The sequence below is a fragment of the Neodiprion lecontei genome, chromosome 6 (assembly GCF_021901455.1).
Source record: "Neodiprion lecontei isolate iyNeoLeco1 chromosome 6, iyNeoLeco1.1, whole genome shotgun sequence".
Classification (NCBI taxonomy): Eukaryota; Metazoa; Arthropoda; class Insecta; order Hymenoptera; family Diprionidae; genus Neodiprion; species Neodiprion lecontei.
The window spans coordinates 24,207,546-24,221,821 of record NC_060265.1 but is presented as its reverse complement, the minus strand read 5'-3'; the positions used below and the strand labels follow the sequence as shown (position 1 = coordinate 24,221,821).

The following is a 14,276-nucleotide window of genomic DNA, read 5'->3' as shown; positions in this document are numbered from 1 at the left end:
GCTACTTATTGACTAACGCATTTCTGCAGCTATTGTATCTTCGTACTTGATAGATATCTTCATTACAATATACCATTTGCCATTTACCAGCATTTCCTTTGCCTTACATCATCGTCATCGGCGTGGCATAATTGTAATTGAAAAAATTATAAACATATGATACATATTTTCGCTATCAGGCTTTGCTCGCTTCATCTTTTTCATAGCTGTTACAATATACATATATGACATAAACTGTGTAGGTACGTAGCTATACATATACTCGTATGGATTGCATTTTAACATAACTCTGCGTAGATGTGACAAAAAAAGTGTGGAAACTATACCCAACAAAATTTATGCCTATGGCAAATAAATTTTTTTAAAATTAAGATGGAGAACCAAATTCACGTCAAAACCTTCCAAGTTCAGGCAATTGCTTACTCGAAAAGTGAATACAGCATTTGCTTGGAGACATTATACTCACTGTCGCACTATAAATGACTCGGGATCTTGGGACACGTGTATGAAATCGTTAAATGCAGATCATTTGGAATTATCTTTTCTCTCGACGCAACTGCGACTGATCGCATGGCGGGTACACTTGAGCAGACACCGAGAGGATCGATGATCTTTCCCAATATGAACGAAATTTATTGACCGTTTCATCTATATCGCAAGATTTTCGTATCCCTGCTTCTTTTTACTCTTGCCCATATAACGACTACCGGGTTCAGATTTAGCCACCAAAGGTATTCCCTGGTCGCTCCGCGTATACCCATGGGTAGTATTGATATTTGAATAACATAAAAAGTTTGCCAGGCGTGGTAAGAGATAAAATCGACAAAAACTATGAAAGAAAAAGTAAGAAGAACCGAACAAGTTTGCAAGGTCCTAGGAGGCTGGACCTTGCGTAAAAATAACGCGAATACCCTTAGACCGTCGTTCCAAGTTTGCATGGGTCGGTAGGTACAGATCAATCATCGAGAGTTTTCCTTTTCAATCGGGTGAAGGGGTGAGGGTGGGCGGGGGAGCAGCCTCGAACCAGCTCCAACTTTTTCGGGAAGCGGCTTTTCGGAGTATTGGGACCAAAAGGCCACCTTGAGGACCTATTTCCGATCAATCCATACAAACTTGCTGTTCGTGCGTATTGAAAAAGTTACGCACGAAGTCGCTAAGAGATTAAAAACCGTATTACCAACTTAAAGAAAGCTCGGATCATGATCATTGTTGAATGCTCATTGTTCTTGTCAGCAATCATCACATTCACGTGGATCTACAACGTGATAAACTTGATTCCGATCAGCTGTATAGACTGAAAGAATGGACCATTATCAATTTTTCTCTTATACACGGTAAAGGCACACGTGAGTTTTCACACGTTACGAAATCGCCGACACATATATAACATACTGCAGGATATCTCGGGACGTGGGCGAATGACTACGTGACGTTAGGAGCGGTACTCCAGCGCTTCCACCAGTGTCACGTAGGACATGAAGTGAGTTTGAAATACGTCAGAAATGTTCGCTATCGTGACTCCCCTTGACTTATGTTCCAGGTCGTGGTCTGCGCCTCGATCTAGTCAAGTCGTACGTTTCTAGTGTGCCTCGGATAGCCATATACTGTACATAATGTGATAGATATACGTTATACATATACATGTATGTACAATTTACGAGGGGTCCGGTCCGCCGAGACAACAAATGGCTGGTGGGGTGAGGGGGGTGGGGTTGGGGGAGGAAAAAATTCACAAGAAACCAAAGTGATGTTATTTGTTACAGCTGCTCAGGCGAAGATTTCTGGACCAGAAGACGTTTACGTGAAAAAGGGCAGCACCATCAGCCTCACGTGCACCGTCAACGTTCACAGCACACCGCCGAGCAGCGTTTCATGGCATCACGGTGTTGCAATCGTCGACTTTGACAGTCCGAGGTTCGTCCTGTTATTCATAGATCAACTAAAATTAAACTGCTCGTCAATCTTTTGCCGCATTATTCACGAGTTTTGATTGAATTATTGAATGATTTTCCCGATATTCGTACTTCCGCGTGAACGTCATTCTTTTCATATAGTATCCTTTGACATCAGATTCAGTCGTTGAATAGTAAATCCTTCAATCTACTCCGTGAATAATGAATCAGAAATCGAATGGACACAGATACCGTGTTTATCCTGCTCTTTGCAAACAACAAGACATTTTCGGGAAATTTGCAAGTATAAGTATCTAAGTTCTGATTACATTGCAGATTCAATTGTCAACCGTGCGCTAATTGGTATTTCGTGTTTCATCCAATAAGTTAGTGAAGTTTATAAAACAAGAGGTGATTAGCATATTGTCTGATGAAAACCCATGTTGTTTGATATATATTTACGTAGACGCATACAGGCGTGTATAGAAAAAACAAAGCTGGTTTTCTTCTCAGAATCATAGTTATAATTCAGTTTCCTTTTTAATTTGAAAGAGAAGAGTGAGAAAAGAATTTTCAACAAAGTGACAAAAAAAAAGAAAAAAAGAAAAGCAAAATAAAAAATAATAAAAAAGCAAAAAATGTCGGAGATCAAGGGATTCTCGAGCGTAATATTTCTCCTCCGTAAATGTGGCATTAACCGCTTTGGCACCACGTCTGGGTTGGGGCGATTAGAGAGAAGAGCATTCCTGGTACGTGGAGGGATAAGGAGGAAAATGAGGGAAAGAGCTTGAGGGCCGGATGCGAAGGGCGTGGGGTGAAAAGTGGAAAGCGGGAAGTGGAAGGGGCGGCAGAAAGGCGAAATGCCCGCGGATGGTAGAAGCAGACTTCTCTGCTCGTCCTCTCTCGGGCTCAAGCAATTGCAATAATTATCACATTTTTCCGGGGCATACGCCCCGACAAGTTGCTGTTGGTGCACTGGTTGCAAAGTATTTTTCATAATTCAGCGTTCATCACAGGGGCGGCGTGTCACTGGAGACCGAGAAGACGGAGAGCGGCACAACCAGCAAGCTCCTGGTGACCCAGGCGAGGCTGAGTGACAGCGGAAATTATACTTGCATTCCAAGCAACGCGAATCCAGCGAGCGTCATGGTTCACGTGCTGAATGGTGAGTCTCATACGTATGTGCGGTATACGTACGCACATGCATACATACACGTCTTTCCGCCTATCTCCTTTTGATCCTCAACCCCTGCAAGCACACATGCTCTGCGCGGGGTGCACCAGCCTGGAATTCTTTTGCACTCAGCTGCCGCGTGTCGTTATCGCGCGACTATCGCAACAACGACGCTTTTCACACTCCGCATTCTCTTTTCTCCTCGAGCAGATATTATCGTTGCTCGAGGAGCGATGGTCGGTTATTACACACGCGTTTAGTTCATTAAACTCTCTACGTTGTAGCGTAGGTAGCAAAGTTATGTACGTACTTTTGTCTCTACGTTTCACCGGTGCGGTGAGGAAACGCAGCTTATTCAACCGTCGGGGACAAAAGATATTGACACGTACAACGAACAGCCGTCAAATTTCTGTATCATCTCTTCCGATGGACCGAATTCCACAGTTTTTAACCAGTGAAATTATTTTAAAAAATCAGCGAATACAGGCAACAAGTTTTCCAAAATTTACCAAGGTGCATTATGGCAGCTCAGACGACGATTGTGCCGTCGCGTCGTGAAACAAGTCAGGCGGAAGCGAACTTTAATTCGTAGCATTCCCGTAGTGCGAAATGTTTTCGCGTGTATATGTAAAAAAAAAAAAAAAAAATCGATTACCCTCAATGTCTTACTTTCAAAATTTCAAATAATAATGATAATAATAATAATAATAATGACAATAATAATAATACTAATAATAATCAAAGCATTGAATGTGATCGAAAAACGAGTCGTTTCATTTTCATATTGATTAATTCAATTGGAATTCTGGCTCACATATTTGTTCAGTTGCCACTATAGAAATTCCGCAAATTTCAGACCACTCTAGCAACAGAATTGTTTGTCCGAATTACCAGACATTCATATACATTGGCCGCAAACAAGATTATCTACATATCGGCTATAGTTTGAAATGACGAAAATTTGTGATTGATTTTTCAGGCAAATTGGCTATGCTTTTGAATTTACGTTGCTTAGCGGTGCAAAATAACGCGGCAAGTTTGGTTAGTCGGTTAAGTAATGAATCTCGCGGTTTCGTGCACTTTGGGCTACAGAATAATTAATTCACCAGGAAAATCAGTGAGATAAAAGATTAATTTTCAATCCATCAAAGAGGCACATTTTACACGCCTTGCATGTATTTTAAAGAATTGACATACGCATCAAGCTATAGAGAATGATACGTGAAGATGAGATATGTTGACTCGCGATAAAATTAATATCGCTCAGCTGATCCTAATAAAACTTGAATCTTGCCTCAGTTTGAATATTCATTGATTGAAAACAGTAAGAATTTGATGTCAATATGACATTGAGTACCGATGTACTTTGGAAGAAAGTCTCTGAAATTTCCTCTCGTTTGTTTGACAATTGGCTCCCGGAATGACTTCGTCTCCTCGCAGGGGTTATCAATTTTCACAAACTACATAACACGACCAAAAGCCGAGATTTTCTTTCAAAGTTTAATTAACGTTTGAGCTGAAGTAAGTTGGGAATCGCGTTGGCGAGTTTTTGGGTTTGTCAAATAACCGGAGTTTTCCCGGAGTTTTATAATTTCGCATCTCATACATTTCACGTTGTTCCACCAACGCATGTACCTACCACCTATACACGCTTCAAAGTTCGTTCTGTCGCGGTATTGACCGATGAGCATGAATATTAAAACTCGTATCCGGTTCATTGGATATTTGGAGTGAAATCTGAAAAGAGGTTGAATTGCACTCTAATTCGCAGCCGTATTTTAGGCAAATATTATACCAGCTGGGCGCCTCGCAAATTGAGCAAACAATTAACGGTTAATACGCTAACTGCGAGGTAGACAAACTCGGGGTGTAGATATCCGGCTATTGTCTCACCTGAATTAAACCAAACGTCCCGGCAGAGCTGCAGCGGGTGTCGATTGTTAATTAGCATAATTATTATCAGAAAGATACGCTTCGGTGAAAATTTCATCTATCCGTGACCGCTGATGCGTAATTGTTATTCGAGCCACAAACTGATTTCGCTATGGCGCAAGCCCGTTATACGATTTCGCCTGTTCCTTGACGGATAAAAATTTTCAATTTCAGGTGAACATCCCGCCGCGATGCAACACGGCGGAAGCTGCGGGGTAACGCCAACGCTGCTTTTGGCGACCATGACGTTGCTGGTTGCGAATTTTCTGAGGTGAGCAATCTCTAAATAAACGATCATGACGCGATCGGTTATAAAAGTCACGACGGTTTGAACAAAGCGTGTCAAGTGTATGAGATAATGAAAAAATCAAGGAACCGGAAGCGAAGTGTGTTCGCCGACGAAAACAATGGACATATAAACAATGAACGCGTTGCTAAATCGGTCCTAAAGTGATCCTGACTATGAAGCGATTATTTGTTACACAGTGAAAAGTCACGCTGAACAATCGATATAAAAAAGATATTGCGAAACAGTGACATTTTTCTATAATTAAAATTGAATAGATGGATAAATAAATCAAACGAATATAAAATATAATGAATAAACTAAAATTTACAAAAAATACTAATCCCCCTCCCAGATTTTAACAGAAAGTGCTACACGTTGGGAATTGTACGTACGCGTTAAGGATATGAAGTTGTACTTATGTGGTATGATTTAGGATAGATTATAATTTCATCGAGATAACATAACTACGTAGCTAATACCGTTTGTACACGTAACATAACCTGGGGGTATCCGGCAGAGTCGTACTGCGAATAAAGGAATATGAATTACAGGCATGTACGCATCTAGGGTACCCGGGTCGTATGAAACCCGAGGTAGAAGGCATCCGGTTGGAAATTTTTATGTATAATGAAGAAGTTGGTTCACGGTTTGAGTCAGGCATTAAGCGCTCTGTATCGGTGGAAATTCCCGACGGGTTTCCGCCCGAGGCTGAAAGGAACAATTTCGAATGATTAAGATTCTTGGAAGTAAATAGTAGCTACCCTGTTATACCTTACCAAGAAACGATCGGCAAACGTTGAGAGGTGAAATTTTACGTGCGGGTGAAGGTGTAGGTAGTTTTCCGTATTTTAACGCTCGTATAACATGGCAGAAATGTCGGGACTTTGTATAACACACGCACGGTCTTTCGTTCTTTGTTATACTAGACATTGTTAACTTTCGTTGATTCAAAACGGAACCGATGTTCTTCGTTCGAACAACGATCGGTATAAGCTGAGAATAAAATCCTAACTATGCAATTCCGTAAAGAGAAACGAGAAAATACTCACCCTTGTTCGTTAATAAGAAATTTCATCACATTATCTTCCCGCGATCAAACTGTCGAATAATTGATGGCATGAAGAAAAGAAGAAAAGAAAAAAAAACAATCAAACGAACGTTTCTGTTATTATGTAATAGAGCGGTTGAATTAGGACGAAATCAACTAGTTGTATAACTGTTGTATATTAAATACTGTAATAAAATTTAAGCATGAATGACAAGGTGTGTATTTAGTATTAACACTGATTTGATATTGATAAACTCATGGCCTAAGGGAGATTAATTTTTGAAAGTTATTATCGTTCGAAGCCGAAAATAACGTGAAGACAACAAGAGAATACCGAATCAAGTATTGATTCTGAACAGATCAACCTTGTACCTTACGGTAATGCGAAAAGTACTTTTGCCTGTTAAAAAATAGATTTCAACTTCGAATAGCCATATAATAATTTACATAGAAATAAATATATTTACTGTATGGTAGATAAAAGAAAAATAATAATAATAATAATAATAATGATATATTATTAAGTCAAGTCGTTGAAATATTTCATATATGAAATAGAAAAATAAAAGATTCAAAAAAAAAAGTAAATGACAAAAAAAAAACTAGGTTTATAACACCACTGCGTAGAAATTAAAGAAGTTTTCATCACCTCCGTTTCGTTCCTTATTGATTTTTCACGTTTTCCTCTCTCTCTCTCTCTCTATCTCTCTTTCACCCCTCACAACATTTTACGAAATGTGTCAATCAGTTTTTCTACATCACATTTAGTCACCGCGAAATGACAATATTTCAAAAAAAAAAAAAGAAAACAAGTTACAGTAGAAAATTTATCCACTCAAAATCCATTTCCAAAAGCAAGTTCCAAGTTTTGATAACACTCTGTTACACACTGCATAAACACTACTATAGAATTATGAAAGAAAGAACGTTCGATTTGATTGAATTCAAAAAATATATTTGATTATCAGCATACGGCTCAGAACAATGAAAGAAGGAGAAAAAATAAACTAATCGTCAGCGCTGCCAGTGTGGCGAAAAGCTCTATCTCTGTCAGAGAAAAAGAGTTGAAAAAAATAAAAAACGAAATCAAAAAAAGAAATGGACAGAAAAAAAACTGGGCAAGCAGAGGATCCAATAGGTTATTATACTATCATATAATTAGAAAGCATTGTAAATAAAAATCATACTATTAGTTGTATCATGTGACGAGACTTTAAAATACGTCAATGTATAAAAAAAAAAAAGTGAGGCAAAAGTAATGATAAAAATAAAAGAGAAAGAAGGACAAAGACCTTATTGTAAAAACATTCCATGACGTAAGCGCTGTTTAAATAAATGTAACGAGTCAAAATCAAATTGTTTTATATTTCAAACCTTTACTTATAAACATACTGTATTTTATTCCCTTGTATATCCTCCGACATGATTATATTCACTCTTTCGCGCGATATAATTTGCCGGAGACTTTTTATTCCCTAACAAATTATCCCGCTAAAGGAGTCGCGAATTACTCTCTCCTCTCTCCTCCCTCCTCGTCATTCGGAATTATCAAGTTCCCGCTGCAGATGCGTGCGTTGCTGAAGAGATTTCTCAACCTCCCGATCTGCAGTTCCTCGGTCAGTGAGGTAATCTAATTTTATAATATTCCCAATTTTTTCCACCGTCGAAGCTTTGCTTTTCCAGCTCTGAGGAACGTACGATGAAGCAGCTTCGTTTACGGCGTATGATCATGAAATGCCTATTGAATTCTCGAGAAGAGATAACTTATTCTTCGCCAGGGTTCTTCGGGGTTTTTGTGCTGCATGACGTTACGTCTTCACGTCGATAGGGATCAAGAACCACCGGCTGCTTTTAGGATAAATTTTCACCGCACTTACGCGTATAATACGCTTCATACAACCGGGGTTACATTATGTTATGCAAGCTCACCGATCACTCTGCGAGTAATCGCTGCGGAGAATAAATAAATCATAAGAAGGTAAGTTGAATCTGTTCAATCGAAGAAATCCAACATTCACTCGTACTTTTACCCATGCGCAAAGAACAGGGTGCTGAATTATTTAACGCAAAACACCTGCGTACTTGTACTGACGCAAAATTTCTGTTTTCATCGCAACCTTATACCGACGACACGCAGACATGCATGACATCCCATCGTTCATCGGCTTAAATCGTCTGGCTTTTAGACCTGTAAATTTGCAAGCCCAACCTTCAAAGCCCGCTAAATTTATAAAATTAACTACCCAAGGACGGGCAGTGCGACTTTGAAAAAACGGGTCAATCCATTCCTTTTTTCTTTTCTTTTTTTATTCGACTCTGCGAATAACACACACTGCGTAAAAATATAAAACTCATTTTCTACCCGAGGTACGTTCTTTTGTATAAATATAAATTGCTGAAAACGGGGTTTAAACTGTTATAGTTATGCGGTCTGTTAATTGTTGGCAAGTAAAACGTATGTGGAACGTGTAAGCTACACGTGTATACCCGATTCGCTAGTGATAGATAGCCGTTATATACCAACGCGTTCCACTCTCTGCCGTATGTCGTACGTGCATTGTTTCATTTATTTACTACTTTTTTTTTTTAATTTGTTTTCATTTTCTAATTTCATTTCCTTCTTTTGTTTCCATTTTATGTATGTGTTTCACTACGGGCCACAGCTCGCGATTTATTTTCCTGTGTTTTTTTGTCACAGGTTGATAAAATATCAGCTATTCAACGATACCTGCTAGCTAATATTTTAGGAGCTTAATTGTTTTTCGATGACTGTTTATTTACCCGGTTATTTTAGCTCGAACATTTAGACCTTTCATTCGTTATTTATTAAAATTTTTCAGCCTAAAATAAAAAATCTGCCGAGTACCCGGGTGCAAGGAAAACGAAATTACGAGATAAAATTTACAATATTTATACCTTTTTTCACGTCTAACGATAATTTCGTGCTTCGTCTTTCGACTGATAAAAAAGGTAGCAAAATTATGAAGCAGTTTCTTCCCCGAGTGAACGTCAGTGCAATGACAAACTCGATCGCGATACCGTTTGGAAAGCAGTTCACCTGACATTAATTGGATTTGCGCGACCGAAACATTATACCTGTACCTCGTAATTGGAATTCGCAACATAGGATAGCATGTAATTTTATACCTGCTTAGTCGTTATTGTCTGTAAATTCCGCCCGTTGTCACAGCTTGTGAAGCTCAGATTACTCCGGGCAAAGCAACAACACACAGACGTAGAATGCAACAAAATTATAGAGATGTGTGCAACCTTATCGAGTCCCCTTTACCATGCAAGTACCCATGATCGATGTAACAGCAATTAATACGGTTGCGAATTGTCCTTCATTTACTTGTATAATGTTATAATAATTATAATAATTAGACAGTCACACGGTAACTGTCACCTCCGGTTTTCAGCATTTGTTCCATCAAATGCCTGCGGGATAAATAAAAACTGTTTCAATCGACGTGGTGGCAAATACTAGAGTTAGGTATTAGTTCCAAAATTACAAAAGACACTCGCCTAACGAGGTAAAGAGAAAAGAAATCGCTGGAAATAATATTGGACGAAAAAAGTAAACGAAAAGAGCTGATCCGATAATGGGAAAACGAAATATCCTTTATGTTCAGGCATCGCGGTTGGACTAAGCTCCAATTTCGAGAGACGAATTTATGGTTGTGTGCACGCGGTGTCGATGCAGTGTCTGGCACATACCTTTTATACGTGTACGAATTTCACCACGGCTTCCGCCGCACTGGGTGGGAGACGGTACACTTTTCCAATTTTCGAACCACCCGACCGTTCATAAAGCATTTTGATTCATTCCCAGCGGAAATTTAAAATTATTCTATTCGTTTTATAACGCCAGTCAAACGCGTTTCCTCCATACCGTGTTATAACCGCTAGGTATACGCGTGCGAATTCTGTTCAATACGATTTCAACGCGACCGTTGACACGCGAATCAGCGAAACAATTTGAAACTCCGCTCCTGCCCAAAGCACTATTCTTTCGTTTATTATTATTCAAACGCACCTGACGAACAAATTTCGCGCAAAGATCGTAAAGCCTGAGAGTAGGTGAGTATACTTGGTCTGTACTCAAGGCATATTTTTCCAACGAGATCCAATGATCGATATGAAATTCACACGGGCCTGCGCGTACCTAAATATAGTCGAAAAGTTTGAACGAATAATTTCGTTAGCTCTAGAATTAACTGGTAATTGAAACAAACAAGGGGCTTTAGCTGAAGCGATTACTTTAGGGGTAATTTATTTTAGGGTGAGATTATTTCAGGTCCGTAGACCCGAAATTCACTGACTTCGTGCGGCAGAGGTGTGGGTGCGTCGTACAGAGATCCCGGTACGATTACACCGTGTCTTTTTCATGGTAAATCAGAGAGTTGGATGGTCGATGCTCGCGTCAAAGTTATCTTCTCTCTGGTCCTTCCGATTTTCATATAAAAAGATTAACTTCTTAAATACAATTCGAGGATTGATAAACGTGGTGGGAAATGACGATAAAATTATCGTACGATCGGCGGGGTATTCACTCATAGATCGGGTGACGAGCAATTTTTCAAGTAATTTCAAGTGATTTCCAGCGATTTCGACAAGTTAATATTCCCACGCTTACAATTGATACAACAGCGAGTAAAACTGATGAAAAGTCAAATACACGACGGGTACAATTTCAATTACTTCGCGGTGCAGGCGAGTCATTAGATTTTAAAACATGCACCGTCTTGGCGAAAGCCTCTGAAATATTCAAATCCATTTCGCCATCGTTATCGGAATATTTCATAGCTCGTGAGAGAAGTACGTTCCATATTTAACATAAAGAATTTGCGAGTGCGGGAGAATTGGCGAGGTTGTACAAACGCGAGTGATGACATCTACTTAATTAATCCGTGTCACATTACGCGGCTATACCTTTCACAGTTACAACGTATCGCACTCATATTTTTCTATCTGTGAAAATTCGTTCCTCCACATTGCGAGACTATTTGAGAAGAGAATTGAATATCACAGTTTCTCCCAATGAGTAATCGATACAACTCGACAAGACCTGTCGGTAATTCGTTGCATGAATAGCAGAGCGGGAAGGCCGGTCGGAAGGGTTGATTTCGATGCTGTAATGACTTCCGGGTCAAACCCCTCGATCTACACGAGTACAGTTCTACGATCGCTCCGTACCTTAATAATTAATAATATTCTCTCAAGTTAGAGAGCGCTGCTAAAAGCCAAGGCGCTCACTCGGCGTTTGTCAGGCAGGTTAATTAATTCAGTTTAAAATGTTGGGGAAGAAAATTGCTGGACTTAAGTTAATCACTGCTCGGAAGTGGAAAAAGTATTCTACCGTTGAATGGATTCCGACCAACGGTATTCTCTCGCTCTCTTTATATCTCTGTCGTCTGTTCCTGACTCGTGCGGACGGATGTGCTAGTTTTATTTTACACTCCTCGACATATTTTCTTCCCTTCTTCACTCTACTTTTCCGACTGTCATATAAAGACGAGGGCAGCCTGTATTCGAGCAAATCTCCGCACAAAAATGATCGTATTCACCGTAATTTATTCTCTTTTCTCGGAATAAAATAGTGATTCAACTAATCGTTCCGCCACCCTCGATTCCCAGCCTTTGCAAAGATTATTTCCATAATTTCACACTAACTTGCTTACCGGGCGGGCGAACTTGGTGTATAATCAACACGCTTGAATACGAGAACTGCAATGGTTGTGCTGTAATAACGAGTTCTTTAATGACGTTGAAGTTTCGTTTTACCTCTGTGATGCGATAGACATACTCTGTGATAATCGACCAATATTTACCTACAAAAGTTAAGTTTCGTCCGCAGGATCGTTCCATCGTCTAGACGCTCTCTCTATCCCCCCGTCGGTGTTAAAATCTAACTCTGTTTGAAAATTTATGTCCCCGCGCAACTCACGAGGAGTTACTCCGGGACTGGATAGTTGATTGTGTCGCATTCATCGGGAAGTCAGTTTCACGACAAGCTCCGATCTATCTTCAGACTTCAGCCAGGCGATGGGATACCCGTGGGACTCGGGACCAACCATCCAAGGAGAGAGGAATCAGCACCTTTATTACCTCTTATGCTTAACGTTTTTTCCCCGGCTAACCAGATTATTTTTTCTTAACGGTCCGGCAAAGAAGTTTCAAAATAATCGAAATCAAAGTACAATGTTAGCAAATTTCTGCGAATTGCGATCCTGAAAGTATTGGAGAAGTGTGAGTAAAAAAAAAAAGGAATACCTACATCGCTGGGAAGTTTTTAAATCCAGATTTTCTTTCTGCTTGATGTCCGCGCAAATGGGATTCGAAAGCTTGACAGATCATGAATTTGAGTGATTTCACTGAAACGATATTGAATTCAAAAAAACTTATGTAATATGTAATATGTAATATACCGTACATATTTATGTATACCTGATATTTTCCGGCCTGGATACTTGAACGCCTCGGTGCGTGCCGGAAAATTTCAAGTACACGATGTTCTGCAGGCAGTACAATATCCGCCCCAGGGTTTAAACGACAGGGGCCGATTACCGGTGGAGCCTAAATCTGATCTTTCCTCTTTGTTCGTATCCATTCGTCTCCAGTCAGTCTATCTGTTTGTCTTTGGGTGAATGATACGCCGTGCTTAGCTGCGCGTAGATATATAACAAGTTTGTTGGCTCTTGCGGTCCTTCATGCACGGTGTTAATTTGAAATGGTGAAGGGTAGAACAAAGCTGTGAGGAAAATTTGGGCCAAAACTCGCGGATCGGGCTGAAAAAAAAAAAAAAAAAAAAAAAAATTAAGCGAATGAAAAGAAGAGAAGTCAGAAGAAATCTAATGCATGAATTGGACAAGAACATCCGTTTCCAATCTTCCTTCGCTCCGGCACACGCTCCAACGCTTATTCACCCCAACTCCCCGCCATTTAATCTGCAGGAATATACCAATACACTGTCTAATATTCCTTATACGCCGCGAACGATTTTCCGCCTCCAAAAGCTCCTCCCGGGCTTATCTTATATATACGGTCTTTTACTTTCTTCGAGACGACCCCCCCTTCCCCCAACTTTGCCAGATTTCCCCCGCGGGCTCAAAAAATTTTCGTCATGTTCATCCGCTTTTGCACAACAGCTCGCATCAATTATCTTAGGCCGTGTAAAGAAAAATTTCGCGAAACAAATTGTGTGTCGAAGATGAAAAGATTACATGTATATGTATATGTATACAATGTTAAAGAATGAATATAAGGTGTATGCGGACTATACAGCGCCAATCTTGAGTGAAAAAAATTCACAACGAATTTCTCTGAGGCGATGAAAACATTCCGTCAAGACGTCTCTCGCTCCGAGGCGTGATGATATTAATTATCACGTTAGCAAATACCGAATAGTTCTCAAGGTATAACGTCACTCAAGATTAAGAGACGTGAGCAAGAGAAGTGCGAGGTGATAATCGAGGATGTGATATAAACCATCCAAAAGCGCTATCTCAAGGAGTTAACCGAAGCCGGGTGGAAACTTGTCTAGGTTGTCAGCCAGCGAAACGATCCCTCGGGTCAATTCTGATGAAATTTCACGTTAAGCCGGCGCATTCAACGGCGCGCAACGCTGCAGGTGTAAATCTTGGTCCTCTGGCGGAATGAAGAGGTCCCGAGATGACGAGGTAACTCGCTCGCAGCTTAGCTGATGCATGAAAACTTCCTCATATGCTATCGCAGCGCAATGAGCCGGTTCTCGCTCCGTAAACGATGAGGATTTCTTCTTCGCCTTCTTCTTCTTCTTCTTCTTCTTATTTTTCATCTTCAGCGCTTCTCACCGCTCTATTGTTGATAGCACGGGATATTTGGCGATGAAAAAGGTGTGCGGGAAGCTGGTACATGGAGAGACATTTGGTGGTAATGTACGCAGATAAAACGCGGTATCAT

General features: G+C 40.1%; 2 protein-coding genes across 18 annotated transcripts in view; one reads left to right on the top strand and one right to left on the bottom strand.

The window, feature by feature from the left end:
* Positions 1-7,147, top strand: part of LOC107221612 (hemicentin-2) — a 302,996-nt gene extending 295,849 nt beyond the window's left edge. For 3 of the 5 annotated variants that reach the window (XM_046743636.1, XM_046743638.1, XM_046743635.1), the window contains 3 exons: positions 1,764-1,914; positions 2,897-3,057; positions 5,173-7,147. In XM_046743636.1, coding sequence (XP_046599592.1) covers positions 1,764-1,914; positions 2,897-3,057; positions 5,173-5,273 — 413 coding nt within the window. In that variant the 3' untranslated portion in view covers positions 5,274-7,147. The remainder of the gene's footprint in view (positions 1-1,763; positions 1,915-2,896; positions 3,058-5,172) is intronic. The other 2 variants (XM_046743640.1, XM_046743637.1) reach the window with 1 other exon arrangement.
* Positions 1-14,276, bottom strand: part of LOC107221613 — a 200,643-nt gene that overhangs the window by 79,531 nt on the left and 106,836 nt on the right. For 2 of the 13 annotated variants that reach the window (XM_046743621.1, XM_046743632.1), the window contains 2 exons: positions 12,783-13,123; positions 12,613-12,709 (listed from right to left, as the gene is read on the bottom strand). The exons of the other annotated variants lie outside the window; for them this stretch is intronic. The gene's annotated coding sequence lies outside the window, so the exon portion shown is untranslated. The remainder of the gene's footprint in view (positions 1-12,612; positions 12,710-12,782; positions 13,124-14,276) is intronic. 13 annotated transcript variants of the gene reach the window in all.